At 43.9% G+C, this 20,896-nt stretch overlaps 1 protein-coding gene across 3 annotated transcripts in view; it reads left to right on the top strand.

The window, feature by feature from the left end:
* The window catches only part of SLC37A2 (solute carrier family 37 member 2), a 142,072-nt gene that overhangs the window by 10,022 nt on the left and 111,154 nt on the right, over nt 1-20,896 (top strand). For all 3 annotated transcript variants that reach the window (XM_030221762.1, XM_030221760.1, XM_030221759.1), the window contains exons 2-3: nt 13,467-13,548; nt 18,676-18,763. In XM_030221762.1, the coding sequence (XP_030077622.1) occupies nt 13,467-13,548; nt 18,676-18,763 (170 nt within the window). The remainder of the gene's footprint in view (nt 1-13,466; nt 13,549-18,675; nt 18,764-20,896) is intronic.

Raw genomic sequence — 20,896 nt, 5'->3', positions numbered from 1 at the left:
TGGCTTAAAGCATCCTGAAGTTCACCGTAGAACTCGTCCACCTCTTCCTCAAGAGCATCTGCTGTTGGGGCATATATTTGCAGGACTGGGACATTATAATGGCCATCCAAAGATTTTGGGGTTCTGAAAATGGAAGTTACTAGCTAGGTATACAATTTGCTTGACAACTGGTTCAAAAGCTGCTTTGTTAGCAGTTAATATTCTGGTATCAGCTGCTTTCATGGGAGGCAGTACAACATACAGAAATTGAATTTTTAGAGAGAGTGAGAGAGATTTTTAGTTCAGTTTCTTAAATTCCTAATTTCTAGCAGGCTGTAATATATTTTTAAAAAGGCAAGTTGGGCCTGATTACAGTTTTTTCTTAAGTGCAGTCACATGAGAAATTTGAAAAAAGACTTAAGGCCAAATTTTCCAAAAATTTAATTGTTTCCACAGAAGTGCTTATGAGAAAGCATCATCTTTCTGACTTGTCTGCAGATTCCACATTCCTGTCCCTTCTTCTATTTCCTAAACCAAGTTTGAACTTGCCTCATGCACTGACTTCTGCCTCACCTATGTGCTTTCATGACGCGATGGAGAATGTAACCAGCTTAGGAATTGCTTTCTGGTTTAGGGACTGTTTCTGTAAACTTTGCTGTTCTGTTTTGTGTTTCCAGTGTATTCTTAATGGAACAGAGTTAAGCATTTAGGGCTAGATTCTGGCGAGGAAAAAATTACACCTAGGTGCATTCTCTAAAATACGCCTACATTTTATAGGATAGACCAGTGGTTCCCAAACCTGGTCCTGGAGGCAACTCAGCCAGTCAGGTTTTCAGGATATCCACAATGAATATTCATGAGAGAGATTTACATACAGATCTCTCTCATGAGTATTCATTGTGAATATCCTGAAAACCTGACTGGCTGGGGTGCTTCCAGGTCCAGGTTTGGGAACCATTGGAATAGACTTAAATTTCCGCTTGGTATTTATTTATTTGTTGCATTTGTATCCCACATTTTCCAACCTATTTGCAGGTATATAGAATTTATGCCACATTTTGCTTGGTGTAAATCCCGACTCCTAAATTAGGTGCAGATCGGGTATATTTATAATAATGTGCTTAGATTTTAGCAATGCCCATGCCTTGCCTGTGGCAACACCCCCTTTTCAACTGTGCAACTTAGACTTTAAGGGGAACCACGTTATAGAATATACTTAAGTGCCCTATTACAGACCAGCGGTAAGCCCAATGCGGGCTTACTGCTCGCTCTTCTGGGACTACTGTCGGCCTGATACAGCCACTGGCGGTAGTCCTGCGCCAAGCGTGCACCATTTCCAAGTGAAAAAGAAAACCCCCGGAAATGGCTTGTGCGCTGGTAACCTGGCAGTAATTGGGCATCGCCGTGCACTGCCTAGTTACCGCTGGAGCCCTTATTGCCACCTCAATGGGTACCAATAAGGGCTCCCCGCCGCATGGCCATGCAGTAAGAGTTCTCTTATCGCATGGCCATGTGTGTCTGGGGGGGTTTCATCCACTGCGGTAAAAAGGGCCCTGGCTTGTGGGAAAAACGGCCCCCACCTCTAGCGCAGGGCCCCTTTTCCTGCAGATTGGTAAAAGGACCCCTTAGTGAGTTGTGTACTAAATGTCAATTAATGCTAATTAATGCTGATAATTGCTTGTTAAAATCCAATTAACAGCGCTGATTAGCCAGTTAACCAAATAAGTTATGTGCATTGTTATAGAATACGCTTCGGTTTCCTTGTGGATTTTTAGGCGCCATATATAGAATCCGCTACCCATCAAATTGATTAATTATTTCTTTTTGTATGTTTAAACATATGACAATATGCCAATCTTCATTACTATTTATTAATTACCATATCCATACTCTCAAACATTAGATCTCACATATTCCCCATCAAATCTCCTTAGACATCAATCATCTGAACTTAACGATACAAAAATGTCCCGCATCATATGTAGTCCACAGTAATCCTACGTGATACAACCCCGCTGGTTGCTCCACCTATTTATTCTTTGATGTATCCAAGGTACATAATCCAATATCCACTCAGTTAAGTTCAAACAATGAAAACATAAAATGTTCCGCTGTAATCTTGATCTCAAACACCAACAGATGTGAAATCTTCACAGACCATATCTTAACAAGGAGACTTGTCTGGATCTGAATCACTCGTTTCAGTCACATCCAATCATCAATCGGGTCTCTACACAGGCCGTGTTTCATTTTACTTCTTCAGAAGACCTTTTACAAATAACATCAACAATTACACATTATACCATACATTCATAGTATTAGTTATATTCAAATAGAAGCTCCAAACAATACCTTTAACATATATATAGAATCTGGGGATTAGGGTGTGATTCAGTAAATGGTGCCCAAATTACTCACAGGATGATCTGTATTAAAATAGTATTTATTAAAGGCTGCTGTTCGCCAAGAGCCCTTCTATAGAATACTAGGTTAGTGAGCCTTTGGCACTGTTTTAATATGGGGGTTTAGAGACCCCTAGGTTCTGCCCGGTACTGGAACTCAGCTGTCCAGTAGCGGTGAGAACCTCAGAAGAAGGCTGATTGGACCTCAAATCTGACTGCATCTCTAAATAGAATATTAATTGCTATTCCTTAACCAACCCAAGAGATTATTAACGAATATTAGTGAAGACAAGCAGAGACACTATAATTCTAAAGTTTATAAATTTATTCACTCACCCAAAGACACCAAAGGATATACAAATGGCATGTACAATCAATCGGCTACAGGAAGGTAATTCTCCAGCTGCAAACAGGTGCTATCTGGGTCTTAGGTGATATAACTTACCACTCAAGGGTATTCAGGGAAAAGCAATTGGGTAATTTGCCAATTCTATTGGAGTGTATTGGTTTTCCCTGGAGAGAGAAAGCAACCATGACCCCTCTCTAACTTAAACCAAGAAATACACTGATTTTTATAGGTGCAGTCAGGATATGGATAATATGACAGTAGATATACCTGATTGGATCTATGCTAATGTCATGGTTACCACTGATTGGCTTATGCTAATGAGTAGCTTTTATCTTGTAAACATGTTTTCGTCTTTAGCTCGCTTGACCACAAATCTTAAGCAAGACCCTACATCTGGCTATACCTTTCCTTTCCCACCATGTTGCTGACCACAATGTCACTCTGTCCTTTAGACCCCCACCTTTGTGTTTCCTGTTGTTCCCCTCAGTGCTCCAACACTGGGAGTTCAAGCAAGAGTCACCCAGGCCTGTAAGTTTTTCCCTCATTTTACAGCCTGAACCAAAGTCTAGGCAGGGGACCAAGGCTCAATGCTGTAGCATTTTTATACAGCACCTAACTTTGGGCCCCGGTATTTACGCAGTTAGGTGCGCCAATGACAGTATTCTATAACATCGCGCCTGAATTCTGGCAACGCCTCTGACCCACCCATGCCCCTCCTTTGACCATGCCCCCTTTGGAGTTGCACACAAGGGAAATTAGGCAAATGTTTTAGAATAAGACACAGGACCTAATGGTTCGTGCAGTGACCTGAGAAGTTGGGAAACTGGGTTTGATTCCCACTGTAGCTCCTTGTGACTCCGGACAAGTCACTTAACCCTCTTTTTCCCCAAGTACAAAGTAAGTAATTTGTATAAAACATGTAAACCGCTTTAATTGTAACCACAGAAAGGTGATATATCAAACTCCATCCCCTTTCCCTTCCCTTTTCCTAATTATTATTATTATTATTATTAGGATTTATTTACCACCTTTTTGAAGGAATTCACTCAAGGCAGTGTACAGTAAGAATAGATCAAACATGAGCAATAGACAATTACAGCAGTAAAAATATTCAAAAAACAATACAAAGAATGGCATGGTATACTACTTACAATGTCAACACAATATGTAATACAACATTTTAATTGATAGTGAAGGGTAAAGCAAAGATGTAATTACAGGAACCATTCTAGGCTGGTTAAATAACGCTGAATACCGGTCGGTATGCATTTAGGCATAAACTAATATGAGTAACACCCAGTGTGCTTACACCGATTTTTGGTGCCTGTGACACACATGAGTGGGGCATAAATTTAGGCTCCAGGTTACAAAATTGCCTGTAATCTGTTTAATCTGATTGAAATTAAACTACGTAGCTGCACAGATAGTGGCCAAATATTTTTCTAACTGCAGCTCAGCAGCCATTCATATATTCAGCACTGTTGCCTCTGGACGTGGGAATAAAGAACAAATAAACATAAACCTGAAACATTACATTACATTCATTCTTATATACTGCTAACACCACAGGGTTCAAAGCATTTTACAATATGAGTAAGCCGAGACATTCACTTGGAAATTTCAGTAAGCAAAAATTCTAAAATTCACACAGTAAGAATGAAAACCAATGACAGAGAATTAGACAAATCTTTTAAATTCCTCCTAAAAAGTAAGTAATTATGTAAAATGTTAAAACAAGGCGCCAGTTCTTTCCATATTTTTGGCGCTTCAAAGGCAAACAACTTTTCATAATGCTTACATTTCTTAATGCCCTTCAGTGGTGGAAAAATGGAGGGAGAATTACTACACAGTGTTCTATTTCTAATTGGAGTAGCAAATTCTGGACAGAATAACAAATCTAAGCTCTCCTAACAGTTTGGATCTAAGGAAATGTTTAGACTCATTGCAGGAAAATATTGTTAAAAGAGCTACTTTGTTGGTAATACTCTCATCTATTGAGAAGAAACTCTATATATCGAGGGGTCTTATGTTAAGAAAAGGAATGTGCCATTCTTTTTGGGCAGGTGGTTATGATGTTCCCTGATGTGGCCAGGGCTATACATCTTTGTCCTAAAGCTTTCCTGCAGCTTAAGACATGTGTCTTGGCTGCAGGTGGTCTTTTCTTTCTTAAATTTCCTTGTAAGTGCATGGTCACTCTTGGGAACCATACCTATCTGTTCTTGGACCCTGCACATTTAGAAATATTCCTTCCTACTAAGGTTTCCTTTGTTAATACTTCTTAGTTTATTGTAGCAGGTTATTTAGGGATTAATTTTTTTTTATATTATTATTATTTTATTATTTGTTGCATTTGTATCCCACATTTTCCCACCTATTTGCAGGCTCAATGTGGCTTACATTGTTCCGTCATGGCAATCGCCATTTCCGGAGTGAGATATACAAGTGGTATTACATTAAGATCATAATTGACATAGTAGATTAGCAGTCAAGTGTAAAGAGTTCATATTCCGAATAAGATATAAAGTGGTGTTGCGTTAAGGTTCATTCGTGGTAGAGTAGACCTTGGTAGTCGAGTATAGAGAGTTAGGTTTTATCCAGTTCAGGCTTGAGTTTCGTTGTCTGGTAATTAGGATGGTTCGTTGTGGTATGCCTTGTTGAAAAGGTTGGTCTTCAGTGATCTCCGGAAGTTAGTTAGGTCGCGCATTTTTTTCACAGCGAGTGGTAATGCATTCCATAGCTGCGTACTTATGTAGGAGAAGCTGGATCCATATGTTGATTTGTATTTTAGTCCTTTGCAGCTGGGGTAGTGGAGATTCAGGAATGTGCGTGCTGATCTTTTAGTGTTCCTGGGTAGTAAATCTATGAGGTCAGACATATGCCTGCAGGACTTGCTTTTTGATGTTTTCTTTATTAATTTCTGTAATGGATTAATGCTTATTGTGATGTGGGCTTGAATATTGTGATTTTATTTGAATAGTTTTCTTGATGTATTCTCAATTTTCTTAAGGGGAAATTCTATATATGGCGCCTTTAAAAATCGGTGCTGTAAAACCATGTGGTTAGCGAGATTCTATAAACTACACCTAAAGTTACATGTAGTTTATGGAATATGCTCACATGCCAATCTTGTACCAAAACATTAGACCACCTAAAACTAGACCTAAATACCTGTGCCTAAGTTACATAAGTACATAAGTAATGCCTCACTGGGAAAAGACCAAGGGTCCATCAAGCCCAGCATCCTGTCCACGACAGAGGCCAATCCAGGCCAAGGGCACCTGGCAAGCTTCCCAAATGTACAAACATTCTATATATGTTATTCCTGGAATTGTGGATTTATCCCAAATCCATTTAGTAGTGGTTTATGGACTTGTCCTTTAGGAAACCGTCTAACCCCTTTTTAAACTCTGCTAAGCTAACCGCCTTCAGCACGTTCTCCGGCAACGAATTCCAGAGTTTAATTATGCATTGGGTAAAGAAATATTTTCCCCGATTTGTTTTAAATTTACTACACTGTAGTTTCATCGCATGCCCCCTAGTCCTAGTATTTTTGGAAAGCGTGAACAGACGCTTCACATCCACCTGTTCCATTCCACTCATTATTTTATATACCTCTATCATGTCTCCCCTCAGCCGTCTCTTCTCCAAGCTGAAAAGCCCTAGCCTCCTTAGTCTTTCTTCATAGGGAAGTCGTCCCATCCCCGCTATCATTTCAGGCGCCCTTCGCTGCACCTTTTCCAATTCTGCTATATCTTTCTTGAGATGCGGCGACCAGAATTGAATACAATACTCAAGGTGCGGTCGCACTATGGAATGATATAACAGCATTATAACATCCTCACACCTGTTTTCCATACCTTTCCTAATAATACCCAACATTCTATTCGCTTTCCTAGCCGCAGCAGCACACTGAGCAGAAGGTTTCAGTGTATTATCGACGACGACACCCAGATCCCTTTCTTGGTCCGTAACTCCTAACGTGGAACCTTGCATGACGTAGCTATAATTTGGGTTCTTTTTTCCCACATGCATCACCTTGCACTTGCTCACATTAAACGTCATCTGCCATTTAGCCGCCCAGTCTCCCAGTCTCGTAAGGTCCTTCTATAATTTTTCACAATCCTGTCGCGAGTTAACGACTTTGAATAACTTTGTGTCATCAGCAAATTTAATTACCTCGCTAGTTACGCCCATCTCTAAGTCATTTATAAATATATTAAAAAGCAGCGGTCCTAGCACAGACCCCTGAGGAACCCCACTAACTACCCTTCTCCATTGTGAATACTGCCCATTTAACCCCACTCTCTGTTTCCTATCCTTCAACCAGTTTTTAATCCACAATAGGACATTTCCTCCTATCCCATGACCCTCCAATTTCCTCTGTAGCCTTTCATGAGGTACCTTGTCAAACACCTTTTGAAAATCCAGGCGCAGATCGGATGTATTCTATAATGGTGCACATAGTTTTTTGAAACGCCCTCAGCCCGCCCATTGCACACCCATGGCCGTTTCCCCTTTTCAACTATGCACATTAGAATTTACACACACTGCGTTATAGAATATGCCTAGAAAGTTGTGCGTATAAATTCTAATTAAAGCCAATTAGTGCTGCTAATTGCTTGTTAAGTACTAATTATCGCCACTGATTATCTTGTTAATCAATTAAATTGAGCACACAATTTGGCCATGCGGTCAAATTAGCACACACAACTTAAGGCGCCATATATAGAATTTGGAGGTTAGTGCTTATTTTTATCAGTTTGCAAAATTTAATTTAAAAACAAAACTTTGTATAGCACACAAGAGAATCCTGACCTCCATGGGCAGCCAATGGAGTGCTACATTGTATTTTGAGATCTCACTGTGCCTTCCCAATTAAATCTTGCTCCTGGACCATACCTGGATTTTCAGCAGTAGTAAGTTCAGATTTCAAGATTATTTATCCCCGGATTCTATATATAGTGCCTGGAATTACACACCGAAATTTCAGTGAATGCCCAAGATGCGGGCACAGCTTAAATGAGCAACAAACCCTTATATCAACAATTGGGTGCCAACAATCAATTATTCATGTTAATTGGCACTCATTAAATTTGCGCATGCCTCTGGATGCACACTAACTCTCATAGCATGTAACTCAAAAGGGGCATGGCCACAGGAATGTTGGGGCATTCCGAAAAGTTGTTCACGGAATTGTAGAATACAGCTTCAGTGCGCCTAAATTATGTGCCACCATTTACACAAAGTTTCAGCAGATGTAAATTAGAAAAGGTGCCAAGAAGGGTGACAAAAATGATAAAGGGGATGGGACGACTTCCCTATGAGGAAAGGCTAAAACGGCTAGGGCTCTTCAGCTTGGAGAAAAGGCGGCTGAGGGAAGATATGATAGAGGTCTATAAAATAATGAGTGGTGTTGAACGGGTAGATGTGAAGCGTCTGTTCTCGCTTTCCAAAAATACTAGGACTAGGGGGCATGCGATGAAGCTACAATGTAGTAAATTTAAAACGAATTGGAGAAAATATTTCTTCACTCAATGTGTAATTAAACTCTGGAATTCGTTGCCAGAGAATGTGGTAAAGGCGGTTAGCTTAGCAGAGTTTTAAAAGGTTTGGACGGCTTCCTAAAGGAAAAGTCCATAGACCGTTATTAAATGGACTTGGGGAAAATCCACTATTTCTGGGGTAAGCAGTATAAAATGTTTTGTACATTTTTGAGATCTTGCCAGGTATTTGTGACCTGGATTGGCCACTGTTGGAAACGGGATGCTGGGCTTGATGGACCTTTGGTCTTTCCCAGTATGGCAATACTTATGTACTTATGTAAATGCTGGCATCTAATGTTATTCATGAGAATCAGCACTAAGTACAATTCTATAAAGGGTGTACACCCTTTATGAAATAGCTTAGTGCTGATTTTTTTTTACGGTACCAAACTTTGAACACAATTTATAGAATTCCCTTGTTAATTCTTCCTATACTGCCCATTATTGATTTTAAATGCCATGGCTGGGGTTTAAAAAGCCACTGACCACCATGGACTGAATATTAACCCCATATGTTTATAGTGGCACTGAATGTACATGAGTGATTTAAATGCCATGCCTGGGGTTTAAAGAAACATCAGCCACAGGTTTGAATGCTTCCCAGGTTGCAGCTTGATGATGGGCCTTGCACAAGACACTGCAGGGAGCTCCAGAGTTCAGTCCTGGAAGGTTTTGCTTGCTGTGTAGGTCTGTGCTTAGTGGTCCAGGCTATAAGTAGCACAAGCAGTGCCTGTGTGAATGAGTTTACCAGTGGTGCATCAAAGTTTCCCCCATGAGAGACAGAAATAGCAGTTCAGAATCTGAGCCGCCCCCAAGAACAAAGCAATAGTCAGGTTTTTCCAACTTCTGTGTGAAGACTGCAGATGTCAAATTAGGATGACTAAAAGCTTCCTGTATATGGAAATGGGAAGTACTTTTTGCAGGGATGATCATACTTGAGCCCCTGAGACAAGCTGACTGGAAACTTGAAGGCACAGGAGGGAAGTCTGCACCTACGGAGAGCCATTCAGCTTTTTCTAGGAGCTGGAATAGGCAAACCAAGAGGCCCTTTTACTAAGGCACGTAGGCTACCGCGTGCCCCGGGTGGTAATTCTAATTTTGACATGCGTTCAAAATGCACGGCAGAAAATAATTTCTATTTTCTACTGAGTGGCACTCACCAGGCGGTAATCGGCAGTGTATGCACACTGGCAATTACCGCCCGGTTAACGCTTGAGACCTTACCGCTTAGTCAATGGGTGGCGGTAAGGTCTCAGGCCCAAAATGGACGTGCGCCAATTTTTATTTTGTCGCACGTCCATTTTCATCCCAAAAAAAGGCCTTTTTTGCAGGCGCGCTGAAAAATGGACCTGCGCAGGTCCAATACACCCTAGGATACTGAAAGAACTCAGTCATGAAATTGATGATCTGCTGTCCGTTGTACCTGAAGATTGAAGGGGGCCAATGTAACGATGATTTTTAAAAAAAAGTTCCAGGGGTGATATGAGAAATTATAGACCAGTAAGCCTAGCAAAATACTGGAAACTATTGTAAAGAATAAAATCACTTAACACATAGACAAACATGGTTTAATGGGACACAGTCAACATGCATTCAGCCAAGAGAAGTCATGCCCCACCAATTTGCTTCATTTCTTTGAAAGTGTGAGTAAACATGTGGATAAAGTGAGCTGGTTGATGTAGTGTATCTAGATTTTCAGAAAGCTTTTGAAAAAGCCCTCATGAGAGGCTTCTGAGAAAATGAAAAGGCTGTGGGCTAGGAGACAATGTTCTGTTGTGGATTAGGAACTGATTAAGGAACAAAAAACAGAAGGTAGGGTTAAATGGACATTTTACCTAGTGGAGGAGGGTGAATAGTGGAGTTCTGCAGGGATCTGAACTGTACGAGTGCTATTTAATAAATGATCTGGAAACTGGAACAGCAAGTGAGGTGATTCAATTTGTAGATGATACAAAACTATTCAAAATTGTTAAAACACGCGTGGACTGTGAAAAATTGCAGGAAGACCTTAGGAAATTGGAAGACTGGACATCCAAATGGCGGGTGAAATTTAATATGGACAAATGCAAAGTGATGGACATTGGGAAGAATAATCCAAATCATAGGTTATTTGATGCTAGGGTCCACCTTAGGAGTCAGCACCCAAGAAAAAGATCTAGGTGTCATTGTAGACATGTTGAAATCTTCTGCCCAGGGTGCTGTGGCGGCCAAAAAAGCAAACAGGATGCTAGAAATTATTAGGAAAGGGATGAAAAATAAGACGAAGAATATTATAATGACTCTGTATTGCTCCATTGTGTGGCCTTACTTTGAGTATTGCATGTAATTGTGGTCACCATATCTCAAGAAAGACCCGCCTATGCTTCTCCCATGGCTACGTCCCTATGGAGTTGCATGCTATGACATTTAGGTGCACATGTTATAGACTAGGGTGTAGGACAGATCGGCACATAACTCCTAATTACTGCCAATTAAATGCTTGTTAACTACAATTATTGATAACGTATAATCTGTGATCCGTGCTCAATTTTGGGTGACCTATATAGAATCTTGCTGTTAGTGTGATGATTTCCAAATTTCTGCAAGTTCTCAATGATTTATGAACGGAAAAAGCACACAACTTCAGCTACTGAAGGAAAATCAATATTAGCCAACTTTGTACACAGCTGAATGACAACACACATAGAAGGTGCAACAGAGGAAACTCTCACAGGAAATTGTGGCATTACTGGATAGTTCCAGCCAGTGACGTAGCTACGTGGGGCCACGGGGGCCTGGGCCCCCATAGATTTGGCTCTGGACCCCCCTGCCAATGACCCTCTCAACCCCCCTCCCCGCCAACCCGCCGTCGCCTACCTTTGCTGGCGGGGGACCCCAACCCCCGCCAGCAAGGTCCTCTTCTTCCGGCGCAAAGCTTCGTTCTGTTTCTGTGAGTCTGACATCACAGAAACAGAACGAAGCCTTGTGCCGGAAGGACCTCGGCTGGCGGGGGTTGGGGTCCCCTGCCAGCAAAGGTAGGCGACGGCGGCGGGAGGGGGTCGTCGGCAGGGGAGGGGTCAAAGTTGGTGGTGGTGGTAGTGGGGGGGGGGGGGTCGGCAGCGCCAGGAGGGCTAAATGTGCCCCATCACCTTGGGCTCTGTACCCCCCTCCCGACAAAGTCTGGCTACGCCCCTAGTTCCAGCACTGAGTGAGCTCCAGGTCATTCTCTGGATTACAGATACCAGTGCTTTGCTTTACATTTACAATGTGAAGCCCTTCCCAGGAAACTAGCTACACTGGGGAAAAAATGAAACCAGCTAACTCTATCAAACCAGGAGCCTTTCCAGGGCAACTAAGGTAAACAAGAGGTGCATACACGGATCTCAGTCAGTAATCAGATCCTGGTCTTGGGCTGTCTTCCTGCAGGCAAGAATCCAAATGCAACTTCACTTCTTTTACAGACAGCAAACTAATTTCTCCTACCACAACAGGTCTGGCCAGCTCCTCTCCCCCCCCCCCCCCCCCCCCCCACACACACACACACACACTATATTTCCCTAGTTCTTGGGATGAAGGGCCCTATCCAAATTGGTTGTGCAGCTTTCCCTTTGAGAACCTGAGAATACACAGGTCATTCTGTAAGGAGCTATCAGTTTAGGTTTTAAGAACATGCAGAAATGTTGGAAGTTTGGTCATTTACATGCATATTTCAACACATATGCATTTAATGGGTAGTTTCCAGCTCTGTGGTATTTTGTAAGTATGTGTCCAAATGCGATGGTGCACACTTTGCACATGGAGTTTGGGCAGAGAGTGGCGGGGTGCGTAATTATGCACATGGATAATAAAATCTTAGAATCTATATGCAGTCTTTTTTAATCTCTCTGTCTGTGCCTTAAACATAGGTGTCATTCTTGCCACTCAGAGTACTAATTCTATAAAGAAAATAGGTGCTTTCTTTTCTTTGTAGAAGAAGCTTCCGATAGGCACTTTCTTAACACCTAAATATAGGCATCCTCTTGCAGAATTACCCTCAAAGGGAAAGAGAATTGATATACTGCCTTTCTGCAACTACATTGAAAGCAGTTTACATATTATATACATGTACTTATTTGTACCTGGGGAAATGGAGGGTTAAGTGATTTGCCTAAAGTACACAGCTGCAGTGGGAATATTGAACCCAGTTCCCCAGGATCAAAGTCTGTCTGCACTAACCACTAGGTTACTCCTCCACTCAAACCAGGGATGTAGCCAGAAGTCCATTGTTTGAGGGTCCCTTCCCCCTCCACCCCACACCCACTGCTACCACCATATTAAAAAATACCAGACGTGTAGCTAGGTGGGGGCACGGGGGCATGGGCCCCCACACCTTTGGGCCTGGCCCCCTCTACTTTTGACCCCCCCCCCCCCCGCCACTTTTAACCCCCCACCACCACCGCCACAAGCAGGACATCAGGGCTCACAGCACAGATCAGTGAAGTGAGTGGACACGCTGGAGACTGACGCTGAAGAAGACTAAGGCTGGCAGGGGTTAGGGACCCCCGCCAGGAAAGGTACCTTACGGCAGTGGGGGTCGGTGGCTGGGGGAGGCGGACTAAAATGTGCTCTCCACCTTGGGTTCTGGACCCCCTCGCACCGAGGTCTGTGCAAGTCCCGCCTATGCTGCCAGAGCAGTGCTGACATTGGCTGTCCCACACATGCTCAGTTCAGTCGCTAAACTGAGCATGCACGAAAGAGCCGGCATTGGTGGTCCAAATGTGCCCGCTAACTTAAATGCTGCTCAGACAGTACAGGCAGGAATCGCACAGGAGACATCTTCAGCCATTAAAGCAGAGGGGACCCCCTTCCCCACCCCCACCCCCACCCCCTCCATGGCTACACCACTGCCTCAAACCCTCAGAAATCATTCAGGCCTTACTGGCCCTCTCGTTTCACTGGGAAATATATCCTGTGAAACCCATAATCCATAGGTTTCTAGCAACTGCTGGTTAAAGTTGAGGCATCCCGAATTCTAAACATTCCTCTTTCCCAGCTAGCGTCTGCCAGTGTGGTAATGGGCTGTGTCTGTATTGCTGCGCTGTGGCTTTGTAAAAGGCGGGCGGGGGGGGGGGGGTAATAATATTTTTCAAAAGTGAGCCAGTAAATGGATATAAGGAACATTTCAATTCACCAGTGACTTCACCTAAGTTCTCGTTTGTTTTTCTTTCTCTGCAGGTATCGAGGGTTAATTATTGTGATGACTTTTTTATGTTACACCTGTTATCACATGTCAAGGAAGCCTATCAGCATTGTGAAGGTAGGTAGAAGGATCAGAGCTCACCCTTGCCTAAGCTGATGGGGAAGAAACTTAGAATGGACCCTTTGGCAGGTGGTGGAGGTGTGCAAGATTATAGATCAGTCTAGGGTTATCATATTTGGTCCCCCCAAAAAGAGGGTAGATGCCCCGCCCCCCGCCCCACCACACACCTCTGCCCCTGTCACACCACCACTCTGCCCCCTGTCACATATTGCCCCACCCCTTTCACCCCCCTAAGGGTGTCCTATCCCCTAGTCCCCTCCCCTTACCTTACTCTACTGCCCTGGTGGTCTAGTGACCTCTTTGGGTCAGGAAAGAGCCCCTTCTTTTCTGCCTGGAGCACTGCCCTGCATTCTCTTCCCCTTGCAATGCCGATGGTCCTGAGGCTGATTCAAAATGGCCGCCAGGACCGTCGGCAAGCATTGCAAGGGGAAGAGAATGCAAGGTAGCACTCCAGGCAGGAAAGAGGGGGCTCTTTCCTGACCCCAAGAGGTCACTAGACCACCAAGGCACTAGAGTAAGGTAAGGAGAGGGGATAGGACACCATTAGGCCCGCTCACCAGCCTTCCCGTTTGCCCGGCCATGTCCTCAAAAAGAGGACATGTCCGGGTAAAACCGGACAAATGGTAACCCTAGATCAGTCCCTCATACAGTCACTGCATATATGTGGCACAGTCTGACATCACATGCAGCCTTACACAAAGGGGTAGAACAAGGACCCAGAAGGTACTGCTCTGATGTCTGCCCTTTGTCGGTTCCACTAGCCAGCATTATGTCCATACATCCCTCCAAATGAACAAATAACACACAGCATTGGTCCAGTGCAACACAGGAGTGATAAAGGAGGGTGTCAAAGTGAAAGTGGGTAAAAGGTCAACAACTTGCAAAACAAACATGAATTGAGTAGGATTTCTATTCTGTCGCAAATTGCTGGTGTTCTTTTCAGTTTCTGATTATTAGAATGTGAACCGTGTTGGCTTTCTTGCTCAATAAAAGTGAATATAGAAATTCCAAATAAATAAAAAAATTTTAAAAATTTAAAAATTCACATTTCATGTTAATTTAATATACTGCAAATAAAATAAGCTGTTCATAATACAATCAAAATTAATAGAGGGGGAGAAGAAAATAATATAAGGATACCTAGGTTACAACACCATATTAAAATAAGTAAAACATTTATAAAATTTAACTAACAACATACAAACATGGAGGGGAATGTGTAAGAAAAATTAAGACAAGGACAATATAGTGTGTGATCTTGATGAACAAGGCAGTGAAGAAATGCAATTTATGAACTGCCTTTATAAAGAGAAATTAGGAAAATGTTGGGGTGAGAATGAATTTGAAGAAAAGTAGGAAACTGTTGGGTAGAGTGTAGGGTTTGGGCAGGAGAGTAAGGAATGAGATGCTGGAATAAAAATAGTTGATAAATCCCTTTAACTGTTCAATAAAAAAAAACCTCAAAGTGGGGGCAAACTCTTGACTATAGGAATACTTGAAGCCCAATGCTACTAATGATATTTAACCGCATTACTGTGAGACCTCAGCGGCTACTCATTTCACATGGATACTCAAATCCATGACTCGCTTGCCTCCTCACCGGTCTCGTTATTTTGTACTTATACTGTTGTGCTTTACATTGAAATATCAATTCATACAATATCTTTGTACATACATATATGTGAAACAAACTTATCTTTGATTATTAACGGAACTCACTGCCAACATGGGCCATGTTTCACCTCTGGCTTCATCAGGGTGCGGTCCCATATTCTTGCATCTGCCTTACATCACCTTTCAAACAAAAATAGTGGAAGTTCAGAATGTAGAATTTGAACAGTCAGAATACACATTTGAAACATAATACCTACCCTGTCCTGGGAGGGTGGAGAGAGCTGTCCGTACCCTCAAGATGAAGAGGATAGGTGAAGGGTGAGCACATATGCTCACAGGGACAGCAAATGTGAGCAGAGCAGTACAGCACATGTTTTTTTTTGTTTTGTTTTTTTGTTACATTTGTACCCCATGCTTTCCCACCCATGGCAGGCTCTATGTGGCAGGCAATGGAGGGTTAAGTGACTTGCCCAGAGTCACAAGGAGCTGCCTGTGCCGGGAATCAAATTCAGTTCCTCAGTTCCCCAGGACCAAAGTCCACCACCCTAACCACTAGCCCACTCCTCCACTCCACACTTACCTCATGTTCCATGTAGGACATGGTTGCAACCCTCCATCTCACTATACTATAGCCTCTGTTCTCATCATGATGTTAGCAGTGTACACATAACCCACATAAGGGCACAACCCACTGAGTAAGATGGACTAGGAGGTGCAAATGGGAGGAATGTAGCAGGATAGGTTGCCACATCACTGCACCGTGCCCAGGCATAAAAGGAGGGCAAGCATACAGCACAAAGTGACTGGTGTTCTTGGCCCTATCGACAGCATTCCTGCAGTGGGATGCTGCTGGCCAGTTATTACAGACACAATGAGTGCTACAACAAATACAGATGTTCGATTTCATCCTTACTGGCTGGTGGGAGCAAGGGAAAACATCTGGTAAACAGGCTCGTGGCACCAAAGCATAAGAGCACCGATGCCTACCTCATTGGGTAGCCTTTTACAGAAGGAGCAGCACATTCCTTCTCTGATATCTAAGGAACTCATATCTCGACTGGCTCCAAGATAAAAGCGCAAATGCAAAAATTGGCCCACAGCACTACAACCCCATGAGCCGGCCCTGTCTGTATTGTACTATATCTTACGCATCCTGCTTCTCCTACATAAGCGCACAACTATGGAATGGACTCCCAAAAGCCGTGAAAACAATCCATTACCATCTAAACTTCAGGAAATCACTAAAAACCAACCTCTTCAAAAAGCGTACCCCCACCGATCCACCTTAAACCCCCACACCTAGCAACACAGCATTACCAGTGATCGTGCTGGACAATGTACAATCTTCATTCCCTTTGACCCTCAAGTTGCCTGATACACACCTACCTCATTTGACCACAATACAACATTGTATTTGCCATCAACTGAGTTGGCGAACGCCATTACGGTACTATGTAAGCCAGTGGCGTAGCTAGGGTAGTTGACACCCGGGGCCGGTCATTTTTTAACACCCCCCTCTAAAATCCAGTACTAGGCATGCCGAGAATACAAAACACTCAAGACCTATAGAGAAATTGTACCATACCATAAGCAGTCATTTCTACGAATCACACAAGGAAAAGGAAAGCATCTTAAACACTACATTGAGCACTAGAACATCAATTCACCTATTGTAAAATGAAACCAGACAGCATAGTACAGATCGGCGATCCTGCACAGTCAATGCCAACTGAAAGCCATGTCTTTTTCACAAACACAGATACACCCTAATCCACTATAGAATAAGTAATCATAAAATTTCTATTTAGACAAAAATTAAACTGAACCCCCAAGATGCAACACCACAGAAACAAATATAGAAAATAAAATAATACCATTTTATTGGACTAATACATTTAGCTTTCAGAGGCCAAAACATCCTTCCTCAGGTCAGTACAGTACTGTTACAGTATCCTATCCTGACCTGAGGAAGGGGGTTTTGTTCTACGAAAGTTAGCCAAAATGTATTAAAATTAGTCCAATAAAAAGATTACCTTGTTTACATGTTCTATTATAAACATTTATTAACGCAGCTACAATACTACTTTATCCTAAAGCAAAAAAATAAAAAAATATATTTTATTTACAGTTTGTTGTCTCTGGTTTCTGCTTTCCTCATCTTCTTTTCACTGTCTTCCTTCCATCCAGCATCTGTCTTCATTCTCTCTCTGCCATCCAGTGTCTGCCCCCTCCATCCAATGTCTGCCCTCTCTGCTGTCTCCTCCATCCAATGTCTGCCCTCTCTGCTGTTCCTTCCATCCACATCTGCCCTCTATCTCTGCCCCTTCCATCCACCATCTGCCCATGTCTGCCCTCTCTCCTCCCCCTTCCATTCACTGTCTGCCCTTTCTATCCCTTCCATCCACTGTCTGCCCTTTCTCTCTGCCCCTTCAATCCACCATTTGCCCTCCCTCTCCCATCCATCCAGGGCCTGCCCTCCCTCTCACTCCCCCTTCCATCCAGGATCTGTCCCCTCTCTCTGCCCCCTTTTTTCAGCTCCCAGTTCCAGCCCCATTATCCCACCAGTCCCGAGCTTCAGCCCCAGCTACTTCTCCATGTCTCCTTTTCAGCCCCCAGTCCCTACAGTTTCAGCCCCTGCCCCTTTTCAGCCCCCAGTCCCGGTACTAGCCCCCGTATCCCACATGCCTTGTATTAGGTCCCACCTGACCCACGCATGCCCCATTTTCCCACCAGCCCCAGGCATGGCCCCTTCTCAGACCCCAGTTCCAGCCCCCTTCTCCCATCCGAGAACCCCCTCCCCTCCCCTTCCCAGTTGCCTTCTCCCATCTGAGAACCCCCTCCCCTCCCCAGTTCCCTTCTCCCCCCACCTCACCCCAGTCCCCTTCTCCCATCCGAGAACCCCCCTCCCCACTCCCATCTCCCATCTGAGAAACCCCACCCCACCCCTTCTCCCATTGGAACCCAACCCTGACCCGACCACCAACTCCGTGGAGAGACCGCTCTCTTCTCCTTCCACCACCCTGCTTTAAAAAAAAATTTGTGAAACTGAGTCGCAGGCAGGCAGCGCCTCGCGTCTGCCCTGCTTGTAAAACAAGTAAATCTCCTCATCGGCGTCGGGCCTTCCCTCATTGGGTCCCTCCCTCGCGGAAATAGGAAGTTACCTCAGAGGAGGGCGGGACCCAATGAGGGAAGGCCCAACGCCGACAAGGAGATTTACTTGTTTTACAAGCAGGGCAGAAGCGAGGCGCTGCCTGCGTGCGACTCCGTTTCACAAATTTTTTTTTTAAGCCAGGGTGGGAGGGAGCAGCAGGAGCAGAGCACCCCCCGACCTGCTGACACCCGGGGCAGCCCCCATTGCCCCACCCTTGCTACGCCACTGATGAGCCTGCAAATAGGTGGGAAAATGTGGGATACAAATGTAATAAATAAATATCTAGTAGTGCCGTTGAAATAAGATGCGGTAGTTAAGGTCTGAGCTCATTCCTATCTCTCTGGCTTTTTTTTTCACAGTCCCAGCTGCATCAGAACTGCTCCGCTGTGTCTGGAGGACCCCACAACGCCTCTGCCAACAGCACTTGGTGTGACTGGGCTCCTTTCGGTAAGAGCCAATTCTTGACTATTCTGTCTTGTTTCTTTCCTTCTTCTTAAAGCCAAATCTACGGGGGCCCAGGCCCCCGTGGCCCCACGTAGCTACGCCACTGGTTACTACACAGCAATGTAGCTGCACTAACTGATTAGTGTAGAGAATGCCCACTCTGCTCCCAGACACACGGGTAGCATGCATCAGTCCCCAAATTACCATGGGACGCCTGGGCGCACTCCAAGATAAGGCATTTTTAGCTGCGGTAAGCACGCACTAGTGCTTACCACAGCTTAGTAAAAGGACCCCATACATTTGTACGACTTTATCTGAAATGTTAAATAATCCCCCCCCCCCCCCCCCCCGGTATCTCCTGCAGCATTCATTATTGTAATAATTACATATGAATGTGTATTTACTTGCACTCTGCCAGAGGTGGAAGAATATCAAGCACTGGGTCTGTCAGATACCTACAATTTCACACCTACCATCAGGGCCAGGAGATGCCACTAAAGTTAGGAATCCAGCCAGCTGAGAAATTGCTGTTGCGACCAGTAGGACCCAGATCAATATGCTGCATCTTAGAACTTCCTTCTATCCAAAGAGCAGAAGTTGGAGTAAGGAAGATGGAGAGAGCACCAGGAGGGAGGAGGGGGAGAAAATAGCATTAGACTGTGTGGGAGTGGGAATAACAGAGAGAGGGTATGGAAAGAAGGAGAATTAAGGAAAGCAACATTTAAAACAAAGGAAAAGAAGCAAAAACAAAGAAACAAAACTCTAAAACAGACAAAAAAACAAAAAATAAAATGTGCAAATTAGTGAATAAAAAAAAGAAAGTTTTCCCTGGCACCTCAGAATTTTAGGTGACTACATTTTATTTTTCATAATTATATCATAGAGGATGGGAGAAACAAGAAACATCTCATCCAGTCTGTAAGATATATCCTAGATGGCAGCTACCGAATATGACTACCTATAGGATATCATTCCTTATTCCATTGGTTCTGAAACCTGGTTCTGGTGGCACCCCGGCCAGTCAGGCTTTCAGGATATCTATAATGAATATTTATGAGAGAGATTTGCAAATCTCTCCCATGAATATTCATCTCCTGAAAGCCTGAATGGCTGGGGTGCCTTCAGGACTAGGTCTGGGAATCACTGATTTATTTAGAATTGTTTTGTTGTGCTTCTTATCTGCACCCCAATTGAGCATATAATTTCCAATTTAGATGTTGTTATTAAAAAAAAAACTGAGGGCCTGATATTTAGCCGGCTGCAATCAGTGATTTGCTGACTGCTGCCAGCGTTATCCCTGGAAATTCATGCCTGGATCATGTCTGGACTCTGGCATTGAATTTCTGAATATATGGGGCCTGTGAAAACATAGAGGGCCATAATCGAACTGGGCGCCCATCTTTAAGGGCGCCCATCTCTAAGGACGCCCCGGCGAAGGGGTGGGGCATCTCGTATTATTGAAACAAGATGGACGTCCATCTTTCGTTTCGATAATACGGTCGGGGACGCCCAAATCTTGACATTTAGGTCGACCATCTTGACATTTAGCTCAGCCTTAGAGATGGGCGACCTCGGTTTTCACCGATAATGGAAACCGAGGACGCCCATCTCAAAAACGACCAAATCCAAAGCATTTGGTCGTGGGAGGAGCCAGCATTCGTGGTGCACTGGTCCCCCTCACATGCCAGGACACCAACCAGGCACCCTAAGGGCACTGCAGTGGACTTCATAAATTGCTCCCAGGTACATAGCTCCCTTACCTTGTGTGCTGAGCCCCCCAAACACCCCCCCCCCAAAAAAAAACCCACTACCACAACTGTACACCACTACCATAGCTCTTAGCGATGAAGGTGGGCACCTACATGTGGGTACAGTGGGTTTTGGGTGGGTTTTGGAGGGCTCCCATTTACCACCACAAGTGTAACAGGTTGGGGGGGATGGGCCTTGGTCCGCCTGTCTTAAGTGCACTGCACCCACTAAAAACTGCTCCAGGGACCTGCATACTGCTGTCATGGAGCTGGGTATGACATTTGAGTCTGGCATAGAGGCTGGAAAAAAATGTGTTAATTTTATTTTTTTTGGGTGGGAGGGGGTTGGTGACCACTGGGGGAGTAAGGGGAGGCCATCCCCGATTCC

Source organism: Microcaecilia unicolor, chromosome 12 (genome assembly GCF_901765095.1).
Source record: "Microcaecilia unicolor chromosome 12, aMicUni1.1, whole genome shotgun sequence".
In the NCBI taxonomy this organism is placed as follows: Eukaryota; Metazoa; Chordata; class Amphibia; order Gymnophiona; family Siphonopidae; genus Microcaecilia; species Microcaecilia unicolor.
Note: the sequence above shows the minus strand (reverse complement) of the source record. Positions and strands in the feature narration are given on the sequence as shown.